The sequence below is a fragment of the Nanorana parkeri genome, unplaced genomic scaffold (genome assembly GCF_000935625.1).
Source record: "Nanorana parkeri isolate BGI_ZX_2015 unplaced genomic scaffold, ASM93562v1 scaffold1842, whole genome shotgun sequence".
Classification (NCBI taxonomy): domain Eukaryota; kingdom Metazoa; phylum Chordata; class Amphibia; order Anura; family Dicroglossidae; genus Nanorana; species Nanorana parkeri.
The window spans coordinates 43,979-67,456 of NW_017308110.1; the positions used below are offsets into that span (position 1 = coordinate 43,979).

Sequence of the window (23,478 nt, forward strand, 5' to 3'; positions counted from 1 at the left end):
TTTCCATGGTGGACTGGATTCATAAATTCAGCACAGACTAAATTTGTCTTTGCATGTTTGAGTGTATTGAAAACTTTGAGAACATGAGATTTGCCTAATTTACCAACTGATTTTCACATCTCTCGGCATAAGTTTCGGATGAAGTGCAGAATGTGTTAGTTCTGTATGAGTGGATAAAAGGAGATGTTCTTGTGAGATACTGAATTAATATAGAGCACAGTCTGGGGAAAACTGCTAAAACGGCATGGTTTTAGTGCTTGAAAAAGAAATTGCTTGCATCTGATAAAATGTAAAAATAGATTATTAATACCTAAGCATGCTTATCTGTCATGTAGCCTAGAGAACAAAGAATTGTTTTCCCTAATGTGTTTTTTTTAGCATTCTTAAATTAGGTACCGTATTTGCCGGCGTATAAGACGACCCCCCACTTTTTGTGTTTAAAATATAGGTTTTGGGCTATACTCGTATAAGACGAGTATAGCCCAAAATAATGTTTAAATGCACCCACTAACCTCCATGGCGGTATTCCCAAGTGTGGCTCAGGGTTAATTTTCAGTACCATAAGCGGTAACCCCGAGCCACACTCGGGATTACAGTCTCTTACCTTGTCCACGATCCCCGCAGTGTCCTCCGTCTTCCAAGTTCCGTCCTTCAACTACATACAGTATACGGCGCGGAGCCCATCACGCCAGGCATTAATACAAAGCCTGTAATGTATTCATTAATACAAAGCCTGCCGTGATTGGCTCAGCGTGGTATACTGTATGTAGCCGAAGCTACATACAGTATACCCGGCGTATAAGACGACCCCCCGATTTTCGGGCGATTGTTTTTGGGTCTAAAAACCCGTCTTATACGCCGGCAAATATGGTACCTTTCTTGAAAAGGATTATTTCCCTTTTTAACCTCCTGCATCATCTAGTTAATGTTTGTTAATAAATATCCTATATTTTCTTTTTCTTACAGTGATAGAATAAACCGCTTTGACATTGGTAGTGAGGAGTGGACTACAAAGGTAAATATATCTATACAAGAAACTTGTATTGTGATTATACTGTATGCACATTAGGCCAGTTTTCCATGTATAGTCACCCTTTCATGTTTCAATTTTATATAGGCTTCTGTTGCAGGCCTTCTGATCATGCTGGCTGCCTTGCTATCTCTAGCATTCTTTACTTTCCATGTTGCCGACATAGGATACACTCACAGCATAAAAGCAACTAGCATATTTAGAGGAAGAGGTCAGCAGTGCCAGCCTATGCCTACCTTAGATTTTCCTTTTTGAATGAAAGCGCTTCATTCATAGGACACATGTGGTGGTTACACGAGGCATCTTGTAACGTTGACGTTATTGGAGATTGTTTTTCTATGTTAGTTTGCAGCCTGTTATGACTTGCATAGTTACATAGTATTTGAGGTTGAATAAAGACATAAGTCCATCAAGTCCAACCTATTGCTGAAGTGTGCGCATGTATAGGTCCCTGTGTCCTCTCATTCTTAAGAGTACCTGTACCCCTGTATATTAAGGTCTCTCAGGAAATCGTACAAAAGCTTCTTGAATGATTCCACACTTTTTGCTGAAATCACTGCTTGTGGCAGCAAGTTCCAGACCCTAACCGCTCTAGCTGAGAAGAACCCCCTTCGCCCCTTGTGCTGGAATTTTTTTCCCACCAATTTTAGGTGGTGGCCTCTAGTCTTTGTTATGGAGTTATCCGTAAAGAGTTTGTGGCTAATGTCGCTATGAGCATTGAACATCTTGTACATGAAAATCATATCCCCCCTCAATCTCCTTACTTCCAAAGTGAACATATTTAAATTTAGTCGCCTTGACTCATAGCTCTGGTCCTCCATTCCCCTAATGAGTTTGGTTGCCCTCCGCTGGACTCTTTCCAGCTCAAGGACATCCTTTCTGTGGACCGGCGCATACTCCAGATGAGGCCGAACCAGTGATGCGTAAAGTGATGTGACTTATGAAAATACATTTTCTGATGTACTGAGAATGTTCTCTACCCAGTGTAGGTACAGAATGTCCCAAGAAATCTCATTGTGTGTGGTGGGTTTGCAGTCTTTCACAGAGCTTGAGTTTAAGTTTCAGGCATGCCCAGGTCAGTCCTTACTGTGATGAGCTTATCTTTGGTAATGTTTTGCATCATCAGCTCACCTGCAGGTGTACAGCCAATGTTGTTTTTTTTTTTGTTTTTTTTTTACTAAACTGGGGCTGATTATGTGAATAAATCAGGGTGAGCTTGAGGAAATTATTGTAATGACATGTCTTAGCATCTCTTGAATGGAGGAAGGCAAGACTGCAATGAACGTGCCAACCCCACCTGTGATGAAATTACAAATCCCATCATGTCTGCTTCTGATGCCTGTGGCTGTCAGTCTTTCAATTCTCCATGGGACTTCTAGTTTCCCCACAGCTGGAGTGGCAAGATTGCCTACCGCTGGACTATACTTTTGGTATAGTTCTCCTCTAACTCCCACCTTCACTGCTTAGCCCTGTCCACTGAGCATTTGTCATGGAATGTTTCTCTTGAAGTAGGAGTAGCATTGTTAGGATGACATGTCTTAGGATGCTTGCTCATAATTCAGACTTTTAACCAAAGTGCAATCACTAAGCTCTGCAAGTCCATGCTGTACAGTTCTACAGCACAAAGCAGCAAGTGACATGCAGGAGCTGGCCACAATTTCTAAGGGGTGTTCATCCACAGCTAGGACACGGTGCTTTAATAGGAATTGGAGCCAGCAGCAGGACGTACATGGATGTCGAAGATAACAAGTAAGTATATAAACAATGCTAGTGGTTAGTCACATTCAACTGGACTTGTTCTCTAATATTGAAGATGCTTTACAGCTTATCGAAGGCGCTTATTCAATTCTGATTCGTGTCAGGAGCATACCTCGGCATTTATATCCATATGACCCAAACGCTATGGAATGTGTAAAAAGGAACCCCAGAACAGGTGGGGTTGTGGTGGGGTTGTGGAGGTGTCATCAGTACACATACATTAATAAGAGAAGAAACAGCCTACTCACTTCTACATAAATGTCTTTATGTTCTAATGAAACCCAGCGAAACAATACTGGATTTGATACTTGTTTAAACTGTAACAATGCCCCCCCTTTTTTTTTTCCCCTCTTCTTTCTGTCATTAGCATTACATGACTTGCATGACTTGCCTGCAGTGATAGAAACTCTTCTCCAATCTTTCCTTTGACCAAAATGCCTCTGTACATGAACCCTTAGTGACGTCAGACTGACTTTTTTGTGATTTTTGTTTTCTAATCGGAAAAGCACTAACATTAAAAGCCCCCTGCTGCTGCAACGACATGTGGAAATAAAGGGCGAAAGCTCTTCCTCTGTCACATGGGAGTGATTAAACTCTGAGGATGCTTCTGGTAGCTCATTATAGGCGTGATGTAAATAGCCGCCTGTGAAACCTTGTACAATTTTTTGCCTCTGATGCTATGTTTTACACAGTAGTGTCTAAAAGTGTACATGATTTTTTTTTTTTTATTTAATTTTTTTTTAAATGCTGATTCTTGACCGTACGTCACAGGATACAGTGTGTCCTGGAACCAATACGTTATGTAGATATTTTTAGGTGCCTGAACACTGGCAGATCAAAGCTTTAAGGACAGCTCCATATAGCCCCTCCTACTCCGAGCCTCCTGCATCTCTGCTCAGAATAAAGCACATGCTTTTCTGTACTTTTTTCAGATCAAGACTCTTCTAGTAAGGTTCTATAAGCTGTTTACAGGCACTGTGGCACCTATGTGGATCTATTTTCTGATCTTTGGTAGACTGTACCCAGAACTCGCGGAAAAGAAGATGCAGGGCCCGCCTCTAATTTGTTCAGAGCATTCGATCTTGCATGGGGCACTCTGCTTGGCTCTTTGTGCAGCGTGTGAAGTTGCTGCAGGGTGCTATAACTTTTCGGGGCTGTGGTCCATCTCTGTGCAGCCATGTCCCTAAAAAGTCCCTTCATGGGATATGCCAACTGGGACAGTGAAGATTGAATGGGTAATGTCCCTTTCAGCCCCTGGTCACAGCCGCTCTGGAGGTCAAGTTAGCCAGGGCTAGTCCTTGCCAGAGGGGTGTGGTTCTGTGGAAGGTTCTGTCTCCTCTGGCTACGCTATTTCCACTAGTTCTTTTCCCCAACGCTATTTTCCTCTTCTTCCACAGCACACACCAAGGCAGCCTCCTCCACTATGCTATGTAGAGAGAAGTTTACTAAAGTAATGGCTGAATTTAAGGAGAATATGCCTGACCTATTTGAGTCCTCAGGCCGCAGGGGGAGCAAGCAGGCCCCCTTCTCCTTCCCAATCAGTCCTTTTGTCTGCTTTTGCACTCCCTATAAAGATATAGAAAAAGGGGCTGCTGCCAGTTGCATAGACTCAGCCCAGGACTGTCTCCTGACATCTCTCCTAAGTTTAAGGGCTTTGTGTTGGCCTTACCAACGGTTGACAGTCTGCGTTTGTGGGTTGCCCAAACCTACCAAAACCTTCCCTGTACATTTGCTTTTACAGCTCGTGTTATGTGGTGATTTGGCCTATTCTTGGACACAGCCTTCTCCTGCATCTTCCCAACTGTTTGCTTATGTATGAAGGTTCTTGGCTTCATAGTGACCTTCTTTTGAAGCAGCCCTCTATGCTTAATTCACTCTAGGATATTGCAGCTCAAGATTCTGCCTGTGTGGGACAATCGGGCTCAGTCCCTGGACCTCCCTGTTCATTTGTCCAGCAAAGACGGGCTTCACCTGGCATGGTGGATCTACAACCCTTCCCTGGAATTGGGAAAATCTTTCTTCTGTTGGCCTGGAAGGTGCTCACATTGGGTGCCATCTTGTTAGGCTGGGAAGAAGTCCTGGAATACCCTCTTGGTTCAAGGGATATAGTCGTTGGAGGAATCTCAACTTCCAATTAACATCCTAATGCCCAGACTGGCTTCCTTAGTTACAGTGCCACCTGGCCAAGTTTCAGATGGACAGTGCCAAAGCCATGGCTTGCATAAACCATCAGAGAGGTACCTGATGTTACTCAGCTTAAAGAGGAGCAGGCCTGACTCTGGCTTGGGTGGAACTTCATGTTCTGGCTCTGTCTTCACGTTCCAGGCATGGAAAATTTGTCAGTTGTCAATGTCTGAAACTTTTAGAAAAATATCTTCACCTGAAGGGGTTTTGAATGCTTTGTCACAGGTAGGCTCTAATGGCTTGACTGTTTAAAGCCCAGGTCCTGAATAACAGAGGTCTTTCGGATGCTGTCATCCATGTGCTCTTGAAAGCTAGCAAGTCGACCTCCTGCAATGCCTACCATCACACCTGGAAGGCTTATTTTCCTTGGAGTGAAGAAAGGAAGTTTAATTCAAGGAAGTACTTCATGAGACGCATCACCACTTTTCTCCAGTCTGACCTAGACCAGTATTTAGCCTTAAGTACTATCAGGGGGTCACATTTTCTGCTGTTCTTTTCCTGATGCTTGCCTCTCACTCTAGTGAAGACCCCTGTTTATAGGGTAACTCGCGATGTTCCCCCTATACACACACTCTGTTGACTCTGTGGGACCTCAGCTTAGTCCTGTCAGAGCTGCAAAGCCAACATTTGAACCTAACCTCTCAGTTATTCCTTTGACCCAACTCGCTCGCAAGGTTGCTTTCCTCGTCGCAATCACTTCTGCCAGACATTTTACTGCATATGCAGCCTTGATTTGTTAAGAGCAGTTTCTGGTTATCTACAATAAGTTGGTGTTGAGGCCTAGTCCCTCCTCCTTTTTTCCCCCCCTAAGGTTATCTGCTTCATGCCACCTTAACCCTGCTGTTGTCCTACCATCCTCAATCCCCTATATTTCTCTCCACTGTTTGAACATGGTTCTTGCCATTGCCATGTTTACCTCTACTACTGTTTCCATCAGCTCTGACTGCCTCTTAGTCATTCCTGAGGGTCTCCATATGAGGCAGCTGGCTTCTCAGTCTACTAGGAGCATTAGTGCTTCTTGGGTGCTTTTTTGCAAAGTTTTACCAGGTGGTCATTCAGATCTCTGTGGATGCAACTTTGGCCATAACGTTCTTCAGGTGGCCCACTGATATGTGGGCCCCCTTCTGTTTATAATGTCCTGTTGGGGTTTATTTGCGTTTTTTACAGGCCTGTTAGCTGTGTTGTCTGCCCCTCTGTTGAACTGCTTATGGATGTCCCTTCGGTTTCTGTAATGTATAATCAAGAAAACCAGATTTTGGTTTGCTTTTTTAACCTGTAGAATCTGTTTCATTGAGTACATAATGGGACACTCCCGTGTGTCCCTCTGTGGTCCACCTTGTGCTGTTTTGCTACAAAACTGAAGCAGGCTGTGTGTGGGAGGGTTCTCAAAAAGATCTCACGCCTCCTGATTCTCTGGCTATATCCACATTACCAAGATCCCATAGGTGCAGGCCAAATGAAGCGTCTTTACCTGCAATAAGTCCAGCTCAGAAGACAGCCGCACTGCACAGATCTTCACATGTACAACTAATCTCTATTTCAATCCATGAATATGTACACACCCATATTTTTATATGGATGTGAGAGGGGTTATACAGGGCTGTCCTTGCAGCTTTGTTTTGCCAATGTTCAATCACCTGAAGGAAGCTGCATAACCCATTGATTCCAAAATTAACTCCGTGTCCTGTGATATACTCCAAGAAACAGATTTTACAGGTAAGGTAAAAATCCTGATTTTGTTTCTACTTCTGTTACTTATATTGCAGATGTAGAAACAATATTGCATGCATTCTTGGAACTCCTAGAAATTCCTGTATAAGGGTTTTTTTGTCATTCCTTGAAAGTACATTTTAAAACATTCTAAAATACATTTGAAATAAGCCCATCATTCCTTCTTCTGGTTAGCAGCCTGTAAGAGGAGGCACTTAGTGATAAGCAAGGAATGCGGCTTCTGTAAGCTGTTACGGCACATGTTGTCATCTCATGAGATGTAGCAGCTGGCTAATGTTGTAGAATCTGCTGAATAAAGTTTGCAGCAAAATTTTTTTGGAAAGACTGGTACTTGTCAACTAGATCAGACTTTTGTGTACTTTTGTGGGTCACAATAGCAAAAACCGAGGTTAACATCTTTAATGTAGTGAAAAATCAAAGCACATGGCCCCTTCATCTGGCAGTCAGCATGGAGGGGTTAGCGTTGTCAAAAAACAGCTTGCTGACATTCATTTGTACTAAGTGCAGACCAATGCTGTTTGTTTCCATTGCGTAAAACATAGTGTTCAGTCACAAATGGCATCAGTGAGGGTGCTTTCTGGGAATGTTTTAATGTTGTGACCCTGCTCCATTTTTATGGATGCCCTCTGGGAGGCTTTACTGGAGTAGAAAAAATCAGGTCCAACTAGCCCTGGGGGCAGATATGTGGGATTTTATGTTCCAGACTATTTGTCATTAAAAATATCACCTACATTTATCCCATTTTGGTTAAAATTGCCTTTTAGGTAAAAAAATGTTTTTGTTTTTTGTTTTTTTTTAACTCCGGGATCTGAGTAATGTAGAAAATCTGACTTTCCTTGCATACCATCAATGATTAAGCCACTGAAAGGTGCTGTGCATGTGGGGAAAGATGCAATAGGGATACCATAAATGACATCAATTTCTGTGCTTCCATTCATTGGGAAACTGCTTTGAAGCATGTGTTCTGACAACTAATTTTATATGTCGGGTTTCTGAAGGGAACTTGGATGCCTGTGTGTATGTTATTTAAAGTGAAAATATATATTTTTAAAATGTTTACGATTTTAAAGGTGAGTAACTTTTAAAAGCTCCATTTTACTTGCCTAAATCCAGTTTGCATAACACACTGGGTCCTAAGTCTTTCCCATCTTCTTCACTGCAGAGGAGGGTCCTTCTTTGTGCATTGCTATTTGCGGTCCAGCGGAGGGGTCCTGTCAGGCTGCACACTGTGGTGATATCGCAAAGAATATAGTGCTATAGCTATGGATAGATAGATAGATATATATCTATCTCTTTTATTAGTACTCAGCCCCGAAGGAGCCGCTGGAATAACAGGGTCATCGCTAGTCTGTCTAGGGGATTTGGTCTTCAGCTGCCCCATTAGAATTTACCTGCCGTCTTCTAGTGCCCACAAAGCTGATGTCCACTCAAATAATGCAATGCTGAATAACTTTTATAAAACTTTCTTACACTGGGGAGAGAGGGTATAGGGATCCAGGGTGTAACAGACAGCACTTTGTATGTAACCACTCTAACCAGGAATATGCAATGTTGTGCAGACTGCTACATAGTAGTATAAAAATCATACCTTGCCACTTGCTGGTTCTGAAACATACCGCTAGGCTTCCGGGTGCTGTGGGTGACGGATGCGACTAGAGTAGTGAATAACGTATGTTGCATTCCATCCTCGCTTCTTGCCCCTTCCATACTTGCCTTGTAGTTTTCTCACAGAATGCAAGCCATTCTGTGAATGGAGGAGGAAAGATGATGTTGCTACCCCGCCCCCTCCTTTCATCCTCCCACCACAGAACGCCTTTTATTATGTGAGGAAAAATACAAGGATTTTTGTAAATGGGCAAGGATTGAGGAGGGAACGGGGATGCCACTGGAGCCTTTCACTATTGTAGCCGCATCACTCTTACCTGCAGCACCCAGAAGGCCAGACATATTTCCCAGAATTCAGTTTTAAAGACAAGTAAATCTACTGCATGTTCTTAATTCATGAGTCACAACCGCATTTGGATCAGTCTACCCAAAACCGTTGGGTTTTTAATGTCGCCTAGAGGGTAGCAAGATCAGCCAACTATACACTGTCACCTCACTTTGTTTTTAAGGCTTACAGGCTACTTTTCCTGATTCTTTCAGTGTGACATTAAACAATACATTATAGAGGGATGGCAATGACTGAATGAATTGAAATTGGTATAACGAGGTAGTTTTGGATCCAGTTTGCATGCGAGTACTCCAAACTGGATCTAGTTTGATGTGCTGACTGTATAAATCTTCTGTAGGTTAGAGGTAAACTTAAGTTTGATGAATATGTATTTATAGTTCTTATTGTGGTACAGTACTGATTACATTTGTTCTATAGCCTTTTGTTATTTTACGCTGCTAGGGGCATATGAAATTTATATGTAGTAATAAGACAATGTTCAGAGAGGCAACTGTTTAGATATGGTAATTGGAGGAAAGAATCACTGGAGCAAATAACTGACCCAGTTAATGATCACAAAGTGGAAAATGTACACTATGGTCTGGATGGTGTGGGCGCCCAAGGCCAGTGTGACTTACATAAAGTGAGGCTGCCTTTTTTTTGGTAGCTGCTAATCAATTCCTAAACAATGCATTTTGTACACAGAAATGTCAGCATTCTAATTATAGCTAAATGGAAAATGCCTGCAAAAGAAAAGATTTCCTTGAAGTGTATTGTAAAAAACCTGCACAAACCGATCTGAACGGTGTTTTTGCTGATTTAACCATCTTCCCCCACTGAATGGCATTTAATATAGTACTATGGACAGGCTGCCGGTATCTATCCCAGTAGAGCTGCAGCTAACGATTATTTTTAAAATCGATTAGTTTGACGATTATTAAGTTCGATTAATCGGTTAATCGGATAAAAAAAATTAAATACATTTTTAAAAATGGCTCCGCCGTTCCCTCCTTGCTGGGAGCTGCTGCGGTCTATGTCCCCTTCGAAGGGCGGGCCTGGCAGCGGCGAGCGTGAGGTGGGGAGGAGGTGTGGCGTGCAGCGTGTGGAGCCGTGAACAGGGCCAACCAATCGGAAGCCGATTAATCGATTATTGAAAAAGTTGACAACGTTTTCAATAATCGATTATAATCGATTAGTTGTTGCAGCCCTATATCCCAGTGTTCACTGCCAATGAGACCGATCTGACTAACTGTGATTAGGGATGCACCAGTACCGATACTAGTATCGGCATTGATGAGTATTTTTGGGTGAGTACTTGTTAGTTGAATTCCCACCGTCGCCATTCTGCTCCGCCGTTCCCTCCTTGCTGGGAGCTGCTGCATGCTGCGGTCTATGTCCCCTTCGATCAGAGCACTGCAGCTGGCGCCCAGTGGGGAGTAGAGACCGCTGTGCCTCTGCATTGCCCTGCTGCTGCCCCCGTGCCCCCTCTTCTTCCAGCGGTAGAAAGCGGTCAATAAAAATGGCTCCGCCGTTCCCTCCTTGCTGGGAGCTGCTGCGGTCTATGTCCCCTTCGATCAGAGCACTGCAGCTGGCGCCCAGTGGGGAGTAGAGACCGCTGTGCCTCTGCATTGCCCTGCTGCTGCCCCCGTGCCCCCTCTTCTTCCAGCGGTAGAAAGCGGTCATCAAGTCTTCCGTACAGAATCTGGAAGCAATATCCACCTTGCTATTGGCTTTTTAAAAAAATGTTTTGAATTTTTTAAATAATTGACATTTTTATTAAAGATTTTTTTCCACATAGGAAAAATACAAGCACAACGAACACAGGTGATTAGCCAGACAATGATGGACTACTAGTTTGTATTGAGATTGTAGTCCATCACAGGAGCAAGCTTGGAGCGGTGGAAGTAAAGAAAAGGAAAAAAAAAGTGTGGTGTGCAATATAGTGAAATGAAAAGTGTAAAATTATACAGCAATTAATGTAGAATGGCACCGCCATAAAGGATTTGAATAGAATGAATGAGTCATTGTCAAGCTATTGTCTCTTTTAAATTGCAGTAGCCAATAGCAGGCTGGCTATTGCACCCGTTTGCTGTCAATCAGCACAGGAGGACATGAAGGGGAACTTTCTCTTTCAGTTTCCTCCTCTGCTGATTGACAGCAGGCAGCCTGCTATTGGCCAGTTTAAATTGGCCAATAGCAGGCTTGCTATTGTTCCCAGAGACTGACTGCTGTGTTTTACATTCAGCTGCCTCAGCAGGCAGCTGCCATTCCCCAGTGAAGCGTAAAGGTGACACTAGGGGTCTAATAGATTCCTAATGACACCTTAAAGAGAACCTGTCAACTCCAATGTGCTATCACCTAGGGGGCTAGTGAATTTGTGGCCAGACAAGAACATTCAAGTATTTAAATATACATAACGAGCAATAAATGGCTTATTAAATCAATAATCCGTTACCAGTAGAAGTCTAAAGTCTTCCAACTTGTTCTCCAAGTTGTTGCCCCCCACTTGAATACCTGTTCATTGTTTACATTAGATATTGGAAGGTTGCAGAGGCCTGGTTTTTTTTTTGTTTAATTTTTCTGCTGGCTTTCTTGTATATTTAGAGTTCATATTTACATGCTAAAGTTATCACTTAATCTTTTTGAATCTGTAGCTCTAATTAAAATATTGCTTGAGGATTCTGCTATGAACACTCTTGTTCAAACACATCCTGTTACGGAGGGCAACTCCCTGTCCCCGTCTCTCAGTTGTGCTCCTTTTGTTGTCAATCTGTCACATGTGCTTCAGTTAGAGACTGTAAGCCACCATGCCAACTCTCGCTTAGCAAGAATGGCAGAATTGCTTGTGATCAGCCAGTCCAGAGCACCACCATACTGCCGCCATTGAAGCACATGCATATAGACAGGATGTGACTGCAGAGAGAATACAGGAGATCAGCAGCGCTTTACAGAAAAGAAAAAAAAAATGGTAAAAAGTGTATCAATTTACGGTTTAATTTAAAATGCTATGTGCTCTCTTTAGGTTGTCAAAGATGAACAAACTGCGTCAGAGTTTCCGGCGGAAGAAAGATGTCTATGTTCCAGAAGCCAGCCGACCCCACCAGTGGCAAACGGATGAAGAATCTGTCAGGACTGGAAAGTGTAGCTTTCAGGTGAAGGTAATTGAACTTTTTGGTAAAACATATTTATTTTTGTAATGATTTAAGGCATGAATGTTGTGTATTTTTTATACACTCCTATATTCGGTTGAGAAGAATACTCCTAACCAGACCATACCTTTTTTGACAGTTGTTTTCCAGCATGTATCTGATTTACTGTATAATCTGTCTTGTGTCCACAAGTAGATCTGCTGATTGTAGTTTGCCCTGAGGAATCGAAAATGCTGTTAAATATTACCTCTGAACTGAATCTATGCTAAAGATACTCCTCCAGTCAAAGTTTAAAATTTAGCATGAATGTGCATTTAAAGCATAAAGTCTGTCTGCTTTAGTTTTAGTTAAGTGCCTCACATGCAATAGTTTTAAACCCCGTAAGAAATAGCACTGCAAATAATGCTTCTTACAACTGACCACATTTTTTGTGGTAGCTGGCATTTTTTCGTTACTTTAGGCCTCGTTCACACCAGATGCAGTGCGTTCCGGCCCGATTCTGGCCAGAGCGTACTGCATCGCATTGCAGCCGGCTCACTTTTTTGTGGGGCAGGAGGAGCCGTGACGGGCCATTGAAGTGAGTGGCACTGTAACCACGCTTTCCGGCCGCACGGGATCGCAAGGCACATTATGCCTCCGGTCCGATCAAAATGCTGCAAGCACTATTTTGATCGGACCGCAGGCATAATGTGCCTTGCAATCCCGTGTGGCCGATCGCATTGCGGCCCGAGGGCGTGGCTACGATGCCATTCACCTCAATGGCCTGTCACGCCCCCTCCTGCCCCACAAAAAAGTGAGCTGGCCGCAATGCGATGCTGTGCGTTCTGGCCAGAATCGGGCTGGAACGTACTGCATCTGGTGTGAGCGAGGGCTTAAGCAGAACCTAGTGTTGTTGAACTTCAGAAATTCAATATTCAGTCTATTTGGTCAGACTTCCTGAGACCTCTGAATTCTAACTTTCCTCTTCGGAGTCGTATTCAGACAGGCCATCCATTGGTTGAATTTTGGCCGAGTCCTGCGTATCTATGTATGGCCAGCCTTAGACTAAACGATGGCAAATAAGAGAGATAATCTAAATCTTTCATAAGGAGGCCCAAAGAGTTCTAACAATTTAAAAGTGTAACCTGACTCAAAACTTTGTCTTGGATAGAGTGGGATGGGATAGAACCTCTTCTCGGGTTTTTATTTTGGTCTGCTACTCGGTTGTGGAGATTTCCACAGCTAAGAATGTGTAAATAGTTAAATATCCACAGATTCACCTTAGGAATGAGTGTTCAAGCAGTTCAGTAAGCCCAGTCCAAACTGATTCTACAATACTATTCTATACACGACCACTTTCATATTAAACACTATGTAGATGCACTTCATATTTCACCAAGTACTTATCAGTGTTCACAAAGGACATTCATTATTTCAGGACTAATTAACTTGGTTTTCCAAGGTAACCCTTGTCCTTCTCCTGGATATTTCTTTAACATGCATATGTGTGGAATGCCATTAGCAATTCAGTGTTCACATTCACCCTTGTTATACAAGTTTTATTTCATTGTAGGCTGTTTGATGTTTTGGTCTGTTGTAACCAGGTACTCTTGCAGAAGACATGATGTATTTCCATACAGCAGCAGTCTGTTTAAAAATCTGTACTTTTGTAAGGAAGCTGTTTAGTAATTGCCCTTAATTCTATAATTCCCTTTTGTAAAGAAATTAACTCTTGCTCTATGTTAAATCAACAGGAATGCATGACACTGCATACTTTTATTACACTTCCTGGTGCGGGTTTTTAATTCAGACATTTTACAATGGCAAATATTGCATGGGTAATATTTGTAAGTGTTTCCCTGTCCCATTCCTGCGGTGCTAGCTCATTATTACATAATGCTTGAATAAGAATGGGAAGGTTTACTTGGTATCAAGTCTTTATGGGTGTTTCCACTTCCTTTTTAAATCTATTGTGAAAAACCATGTTTTTTACAAGTTAATTATGTGGAACACTAGAGCCATTAAAATGGATCTCTTGGGTTGGCCAATTACCTCGTTTTGATTTGCTTATTGCAGGTCCTTGTTATATTTTTATACATTAAAAAGAGCCACTTATGATTTGAGTTTATTCATCTAAATATATAGTTTCTTTAGTTTAATAATTTAGTCTTGCTACCCTATTCTGATTCTTCAACTGGAGTCAAAAGTCTGATTACCTGAAGTTGACAGTTGCTGCTCTGTTATCTTGTTGACTTTCAGCACTCCTCCAACAATCTCCTAGCCCTGCAGAGTGCATAGCAGTGCCAAATAAGATTGCCCCACAGATCAAAGGATTTTAAACAACTACAGCTTTTATTTTAAAATGTATCTACATTCAGAAGCTGCGGGGTGTAGCGGAAGTGCATCTATTGTGAACTTCTTTTATTTCTATTATTATTACATTGTAATATATGATTAAATAATTATACAACTCACCATAATGCAGAATCAGTGGGAGCCCCGGGCTTGTTTTTCTGCTCTTAGGTGGCCAGTGTGGGCTCTTAGGTGGCCACTTGTTCCTCACAAGAGCCCCTATGTTAATCTGGCCGAGGACCGACGGCTGCTGACAGGCCATGGACCAGTACAGGTCCGTGGCTTGGGTGTTGGGGACCCCTGCATTAAGTGACACAGGATTGAACAATGGCAAAAAAAAGACATCTGTAGGCCAGCACAGTGTTCCTAAGAAGATGGATACTATTTCTTCAGCTCTGTGGAGACCTGACTGGATGTTGCAGGTCTGGTCTGGGAATAACTTGTGGTGGTTTCCAGACACAAGTTGGATGTGGAATGCTTTTCAGGTCCAGAACCATGGCATTGCCTCAGCGATTCACTTTGTTGAGCAGGCTGCTCTGGCTAAGCAGCGTGAACTAGCTCATTATTTGACCGCTGAAGGCATTTAGTTGCTTATTTAGAGGTTTTACAAAACAATGTATGCATTCAACACTTTTTTCCGTTTTGAAAATAATTTTTTAAAACAAGTAGTTTTTTTTTATATGTTATGAACTGGTTTATGGCGCTCAGTGACTTACAATCCCAAATATATTCTAGGAAATACTGCAAAATGTGTCAATGTCCAGGTACAATGCTTTGTGTAATCATTTTAAACATCAGCCATTAGAATTCTGTAGTCAGTCCTTGGTTTTGTAAAGAGAGTTTGGAGTAGCTCTGCGACGTGTCCACATCATCGTGGTTTCCTATTAACCAGAGACTTTTTTGAATTGTGCAATAAATGGGAATAATCAAACCTTTGTGTGTCAACTGATTTAACTCCTAGAACTTTGGCAGGTGTGTGGGTAGGATCCGTATCAATATTTCTAGATTGTTTTAGTTTAAAGGGTATGTTGGAGCAAAATTTTTAAAACTGCATTACATCTCTGCAAGACATAAAAATGTTCCAAGGTTTTATCTCTTTTAAAGACCCTGCAAGCAATTACACAAAAATACCTGTTGATCTGCCAGAAATGCAAATGGCTCCAAATTTCCTCTTGTGGAATGACAAGGCACGCCTTTTTTTTGGTGGACAGAAATTGCAATATTTGGTATCGGGCCTGCTAATTTTTCTGTTTTTAAATGACTAAATCCCTCCTTTTCTCCACACTATAGGGACTAATTGTTCTGTGCTGCAAGTTGAGAACTGGGGAGGCTCCTTCATATAACATGGGAAGTGAGCACAGGACTTCTTGAATTTCAAAATAAATGCTTTTAATAGTATATTTAACAAACCAAAAGGGAGCAAATGGAAGACCTTCATTATTGTACATATATTCATTAAGTTCTACATACACTTTAAAGATAAATTAAAATGTTTTTTATTTTGACACACTTAATAACTTTCAGAGGCTAACCATGCTTGTCATTTATGCTTTATCCTTCTCCTTCTAGTACCTTGGACACGTGGAAGTAGATGAATCCCGAGGCATGCACATTTGTGAAGATGCAGTGAAAAGATTAAAATCCGTATGTATTCTGTACATTTTAACATTTGTGTGGTCTTAAGGTGGCAGTTTTATTTTAAGAATAATACTATGAGGGGAATTTATCAATTCTGGGGCAGCTTCCCATGGCAACCAATCAGCATCTCTCTTCAGTTTGCTCAATTGAGATTTGAAAATGAGAGAGAGAAGATGATTAGTTGCAGTGCAAATCTGCTTCAGATTTTGTCTGCTCCACTTTTGATAAATTCCCCCCGATGTGATTCCTTGGTGTTTAACCTCTTGCCGTCCGCCCGTAGTAAAAAAACGGACGGACGGCACTGCAGCATCTGCGGGTTGCCGTCTCCAACCGAGTGTACAAAATGATGCCTTGACTATCATTGGGAAGAAATGCATGCAACTGAGTATGGCATGGAAGTAATTGGCGTTTTGACTATCTGGCTGGAGTGCTTCAGTTAACCATAGCATTTCTTATACTTTAGCTTGTGATCAGTAAACCACCTAATACACATCTCTGACATGACTCTGCTTACTGTTTAACCTCTTGCCGTCCGCCCGTAGTAAAAAAACGGACGGACGGCACTGCAGCATTGGCGGGTTGCAGTGATGTGTAAAGTGCATTAATCTATAGTACCCAATAATAATAACCTAATTTATAATAGGTCATTACAGTTTTATTTAAAAATAGATGCTGATAGTTCCTTCATCTTACTGCAGTTTTGTACGGTGCTTGTCTCCATAAGAAACAACTAAAATTTCTTTATGGCAATTGCATGAAGAAAATTATTTCATGTAATGGTTTCATTGCTAGATAATATAATCTGCATCACAAAAGAAACCCCCAAAAAAACAATTTTCGCTATATTTTGATTTACCCTTGTACTTGGTGAAATATCTGCGCTTGAGAAACAGTTGAGCTACTCATAATTCCAGGTGTCTCGTTGAGAAGAGGTGCTTAAAGTGCAACTGAACCCAAAACTTTTTTTTGTCCTCATAGAGCAGAGATTAAAACGCCTCTTTATTGCTGTCTATGTCCCGATTGGGACGATTCACCCTCTCCATTTGTCCTGGTGACTATTATCACTGGAAGTGAAGTAAAATGAAATCACAGATTTTGGATTGTAATCAGAACTGGTGTTCTATCGAATTCTCAAATTCGAACTCGTTGAGACCTCCAACTCCCATCAGTGTGCCTGTGCAGCCACCCAAGAGAAGTATCAAGCTGTACAATGTGCGGCAGTGTGCCTGCGCGGGCACCTGATGCCACAAGCACTGACTGGAGTTGGAGAACTCAACTATTTAGAAGCCACACAGGCGCACCTACGGCAAGTGGATAAGTCAACGATTGCAAAAACTGTGACTGCTGGTGCACGCGCAGTAGTGTCATCTCGTCAAAATCTACAACGGATGTGACCACACAAGTTGGAGATCTCCAGTTGGCCACCTCCTACAGAATACCGGATTAGATAGGAAATCTTCCAATGGGGTCACTAGTTCTGGCAATCCTGCTGAACACCAGGGATCCCTTTACCCTTTAAATCAAGGAATTTCCCAGATAGGATATATGAAAAAAATGCTGACCGGTTATAACCCTCCCTTTAATAAAAAATGAAATAAGAAAAAGTTTTGGCTTCAGTTCTACTTTAAATGTTTTTATGTTTCATAAACAGTCATGTCCGGTTTAATAATCTAAAGCTAGCATTTCTCCTTTTTAATTCTGCCATTTTCATACCAGGACATTAAAGCTGAACTCAAGCACAAAAAGTTTTATTTAAATATATTTCTTAATAGTCACAAACATATATAAATCCACTTTGTGTGCACCAAATGCTTTTGCATCACTGTGCTGCACATAGCCATGTAAAGTTTCACACTGGATTACTGCACCGATCTGGAAGAAATACACAAATTGTATGGCAAGATGTATGAGTACACATGCATCGTGTGTTTAGACAAAAATCCCCTTTCCTGGCGTTCAACTTTAAGTGCTTTAGTTATAAAAGTGATCTTCATTACTTTGAGTAGTAAGCTAAATTTAGCTGAATATATTTATAAATCAAGTAGGAAGCTTGGACTATTGTTCCTGTGGCTTGAATGAACTTCCTGCACAGAACAATGTTGTCATTTTTGTGTGAGCAGAGATTGGAACTTGGTGAACTTATGCTTCCTAACGAAATTAACAGTAGACGTGATGGGCAAGGCTTCTTGAATGTCTCTTCCCTCATGTTTAAAATGCTTTGCTCATTAGTCGCTGTCCGCATATAATTGCATCTGTCTTGTCGTTTTCACTGGCGTACATATGAGGAAGAACATTAAGGTTAAAGTCAACTTGGTGTCTGATATTGTCAAGGTTTTTAGTGACATAAACCTTCAGATTGATAATATTAGAAGGTTAGACTGGTACAGCTTTATTGCTATCCAGGTTTAGCAGATTCATATCGAAATAGGAGGCTAGGCAGGATGTTTTGATTTCAGTTGGACACCCTTTAAAGGACATTTCTACCTTTTGCAGGGCATTTTTAAAAAGACATATGCCAGCAATGTACACGTTGTGTAGATGATGCTGGTCTTCTATCTAAAGTTCCAACTTATCGAGTTCTCCAACTGCCTGACTTCCGGTTTAGTTAGATTGCCCTCATGTCAAAATTTAGCATATGGAGTGCTTGTTGGTGGTCCCACATTTGATTATGTCCAGTGGACATTAATAATGTCCAGTAAATTTCAGATTTCTAGATCCTTTATTCGCGCGCCCCCCCAATACAGTATCTGATTGGAAGCTATTGGCTGTCATACAGCCGAAACAAAAAGGCAAAAATAGCTGCAGCTGACAGGTTCTCTTTAACTTCTGAGTCAGCCTCTAAAATCAGAATAAAAAGGACAGGGATTTATTAAGGCAAAGTGCAGATGGTACGTGTGAGTCATCCATGCATAATATTATCAGGTCCTCTCCATTGCAGGATACCAGAATGTACAAAGTTTCAAAATCGTGCCATGTGCAGTTCCTCATCAATGTTCCTTTCTATGTGTTTTATAACGTGTATGACATGTTTAATGCTTGTTTTTGTTTTTAGCAGGTTAAATAAAGAATCATATTTAACATTTTACTTTCTTTTAAATATGTACCGTATATACTCGAGTATAAGCCGTCCCGAATATAAGCCGAGGGTGGGAAATGAGGCAGCTACTGGTAGATAGATACCAATAAAATTACATTAATATTTATTTAAAAGAAAAATAACCTAGCTCTGTAAGTGGAAAAGGGGGTACAGGGCTACATACAGATCATTTAATACATTCATGTTAGTATAATTGTAAATGTATTGTTGCAGGCACTCTATATGTACATGTACTATATACTACATATAGAGTGCACTGAACAATAGATTTACAATTATCCTCTGCTAATATGAATGGGTTAAATGATCCGTAGTACATGATATGTAGCCCTGTACTATGGATCATTTAACCCATTCATGTTAGCAGAGGATCATTGTAAATGTATTGTTGCAGGCACTCTATATGTACATGTACTATATACTACATATAGAGTGCACTGAACAATAGATTTACAATTATCCTCTGCTAATATGAATGGGTTAAATGATCCGTAGTACATGATATGTAGCCCTGTACTATGGATCATTTAACCCATTCATGTTAGCAGAGGATCATTGTAAATGTATTGTTGCAGGCACTCTATATGTACATGTACTATATACTACATATAGAGTGCACTGAACAATAGATTTACAATTATCCTCTGCTAATATGAATGGGTTAAATGATCCGTAGTACATGATATGTAGCCCTGTACTATGGATCATTTAACCCATTCATATTAGCAGAGGATAATTGTAAATCTATTGTTCAGTGCACTCTATATGTAGTATATAGTACATGTACATATAGAGTGCCTGCAACAATACATTTACAATTATACTAACATGAATGTATTAAATGATCTGTATGTAGCCCTGTACCCCCTTTTCCACTTACAGAGCTAGGTTATTTTTCTTTTAAATAAATATTAATGTAATTTTATTGGTATCTATCTACCAGTAGCTGCCTCATTTCCCACCCTCGGCTTATATTCGGGACGGCTTATACTCGAGTATATACGGTATTTACAAATTAAACCCTTTTAACCAGTATAGTTCTTCTAAAGATAATCAAACTTGCATGTTTGCTGTTTTATTTTTATTTGTTTGTTTTCCCCTTTTTTAACTGTTCCAAAGTTGTGTGGAAGTGACTTTGTCCTTAACACGTGCAGCTCTTGGAGTAATATTAACGATTAACTGTCACCCTAAAATTTAGGAAGATGTGGTGAAATGTCCTTAGCATCTGCTAGCTGCAGGGCTGACTTTGTGGAGGAGTGTGATGAATTGGAGAGTTGTTGAACTTGGCAGCAGAAGGCACGTCACCTCACCTCGTAGTGATACATGAAATACTTACATTAAATTATCTGTGCTTGCAGTGTATATTGTAACTGCTACATCCGAAGCCATTCACAGAGGACTCTTCATAATGCTGCTCAAGCAGTGCACTAAATTACTGTTCTTCATTGCAGAAGCCTCAAAAGCATAGCATAGCATTGTATGGTTGAGTTTTGAGTTTTAACTACCACAGTGGGTTTTGTATCTTATAATATTTAGAGAAAAATGTTGGTCTCAGTAGAAATCAGAGTAATAAATGCAGCAAATGTAATATTTATATATTTCTTTGTAATGGCAAAGCAGCTCATATGTTGTCCAGGACCTGACAGTTGAGTGGGTGCTCACCCACTCAGCTACAGCATGCTAATAGTCAACAGCACAGAAAAGGATACTGGATGTACCCACTGAAGGGAGAGTCACGGCCTCAAGTGGATCATACCCTTTTGGCTGGCATATATTCAGCATTAGGCATCTGACAATTGCCTTTCAGCAGCCAAGTTGCTTCTTTCTCTCCAGTTATTAGGTATCGCGTACCTGAGGATGAGACCAGAAGACTGGGAGGCGACTCGTGTCCTGCGACCCCTGGAGTTGGGAACAGGAGCACGCAGGGCAACGAGGAGCACGAGTGCCATAGATTGGAGACAAACGCTGTGCAGGAGACTTCCTGTAGAGAGGTCAGCAGGCCAACGGTCAAACCGGGCGGGCAGCGTGGGAACAGACTCTGGAGCCAGAAGTCGTAGTCGAGGAAGCCAAAAGTCAGATCCAGCTGGGCAGCGAGCCACAATCAGCAGGCAAGAGCAAATCCAGAGAACAGGCCGAGGTCAGGGGTAGGCAGCAATCAATAGAGTAGTCCAGGGCAAAGCAACAGAGGCACAAATACAGGCAACACAAGCTGACAAGACCATCAGCAATGTGAAGCAGGCAGGCTCATCCTTATGTAGTCACTAAATTGAGGCAACTACCTCGCTTCCTGTGCGCCATCCGTTCACGCGTCTTCCCTCATGCATGCGTACAATGGCGTGTTTCCCGAGATTGGGCTTTTGCGCATGCGCGACCGCCATTGTGTTTTTACACAAGGGAACATTTGGAACTCGGAAGGGACACACTGATTAGTTACAGACTGTTCTTTACTCAGAAACTTATACAATACATTTAAATTTGTTCTGATGCTAACTGTAGCCAGGTAACATTTACTGTGTTTATGGCCAGTCTCCCAGTTCTAGGCAAGTCTTGGGGTCACCATACACGTTAGTCTCACTGTATGTACAGTGGTTGTACAATCAATTTTAAATTGACCAAAACTATGTAATAGGAAGACCTGCCTAATCTATGCAATCAATTTGTGTCCAATCAGGCAGACCCTTGCACTATATAGTTGTTGGTAGATTTAAAGGAGATTGTACAAACAGATTGTAATGTGTGTGTGTGTGTGTGTGTGTGTGTGTGTGTGTGTGTGTGTGTGGGGTGAGCGTTGGAGAATTCTTGATAGGTGTGCATAGAACAGCCATCGTTCTCTGATGCCAAACCACGCACATGTTCCCAAAGCTGAGACATAGGCTGTCGCACAATGTAAGGGCTGCCTGGCCACTGGGATGGCAGTCAACAGAATTGAGTATCTCTGTCGTGGCTCTGTTTATTTTCATCAGAAAAGAAGGGAATGTTTAATGGCTGCTTTATCCCTTCCAGTGTTTCTTGTGCATTGCAAGCATGTACTTCAAGGGTTTCCTGATCATTGTAGGCGAGTGTTTCAAAGGGGTATTATCCACAGCAGCTGATTTATGCTTTTATAGGTCAGACATTTTGTTTAATACAATAGTTGTGATACGTGTGCATTGATCATGTCCACAATTATATTTTACTTGCTGAATAGAGCTTTCTATTTAATATCGCATCTACAGATAATTACTCTTTCAACACCTTGTATGATCATGAAAATCAATGTGGGTGGGATGACTCCTTAATATGCTACTGTAGAAGATCTCATTTTGAAGTGCAGGGATCATGTGAATCCCACTTCCTTTTCGGTTAATGCGATCTGTTTTAAAAAAAAAACTTTTTGTTGTTTTTTAATGTAATTTTTCTGGCTCTGTTAGTATTTTTCGGTGTTGAGGACACTCAATTAACTCACATGATGCTCAAGGCTTGTTCACACCAATTGCAGTGCGTTCCAGAGAGGTAGCTCCTGGAACGCACCGCAATTGCTCACAAAACTCCCCTCTGCGTTCTGCGGCAGGAAGTGCCGTGGCGGTTCATTGAAGTCAATTGCACCGTTTCCACGCCCCCTGCCTGCAGTGCGATCGGACACGTGGCAAAACATTGCCAGCGTTCCGTTACACTGCAAACACAAAAAATGCTGCTTGCTCTATTTTTTGTGTTCACAGTGGACCGGAATGCAGGCAATGTTTTGTCGCACTGCAGGCAGGGGGGTGTGTGGCTGCGGTGCCATTGACTTCAATGCACCTCCTGCCCTAGAATGCAGGGAAGTTTTGTGAGCGATTGCGGTGCGCTCCAGCAGCTACCGCTCTGGAACGCAATGCAATTAGTGTGAAAAAGCCCTCACATTTAAACATTTGAGAGAGAATTGGTAATCATGTATTTTATTTGTTATATGCAGGCACGAGAAGAATTTTAGATTTAACGGTACACAGAATTAAAAATGTAGACAGGAGCACAGCTGACTTGCTCCCAGTGATCTGTGAACACCATTTGCTTACCTGTTGTAATGCAGGAGAGGCATTTCTAAATAAGTCTGTAGGTTTGTTGCTGTGTTTTGTGTGTACAAATCTTGATGGATGAAATTGTCAGTATCAAGAATTTTTACACAGCCACCAATCAGGGTCAGGAATCTGATTGCCAATACATAAAGCAGCAAGAGTTGCAGTATACCCAGCCACACAAGAAGCTGTGTAAAATCTGACCTTTAGTGGGTTATAGAGGGATTAGGAATAACTGACATTAGCACAATGGCAGTATTTTCTGAACAAGTTTACACATTTACTGATTGGAACTGTTGCTTAATGCTGACCATTCATGTGTCGGATGCTATTGTTTGTCTTGTAGGACTAGAACATAGTCAAAATCAAGTGTTTCTCTAAAGGGGCCAGCGTGTATTCACTTTTTCCAATAGGCATACAGCATTCATAACGAATTCAACAAAATAGCCCTGACTTGTGGGCTTTTATTTTGCCGCGTTATAGATTTTGAGAACACTCGTATGCTTCGTGGAAACTGAACTAAAGTTGCCGCAAGAAGTATTCAACAAAAATATGGATAGAGAGAGAGATATAGAAACAGAAATAAAATAAATATA

The 23,478-nt window shown here is 41.5% G+C and overlaps 1 protein-coding gene across 4 annotated transcripts in view; it reads left to right on the forward strand.

Moving 5' to 3' along the window:
- Nucleotides 1-23,478, forward strand: part of NUMB (NUMB, endocytic adaptor protein) — a 93,512-nt gene that overhangs the window by 37,553 nt on the left and 32,481 nt on the right. For all 4 annotated transcript variants that reach the window (XM_018571801.1, XM_018571800.1, XM_018571803.1 and 1 more), the window contains exons 2-4: nucleotides 967-1,015; nucleotides 11,659-11,794; nucleotides 15,686-15,760. In XM_018571801.1, the coding sequence (XP_018427303.1) occupies nucleotides 11,669-11,794; nucleotides 15,686-15,760 (201 nt within the window). In that variant the 5' untranslated portion in view covers nucleotides 967-1,015; nucleotides 11,659-11,668. The remainder of the gene's footprint in view (nucleotides 1-966; nucleotides 1,016-11,658; nucleotides 11,795-15,685; nucleotides 15,761-23,478) is intronic.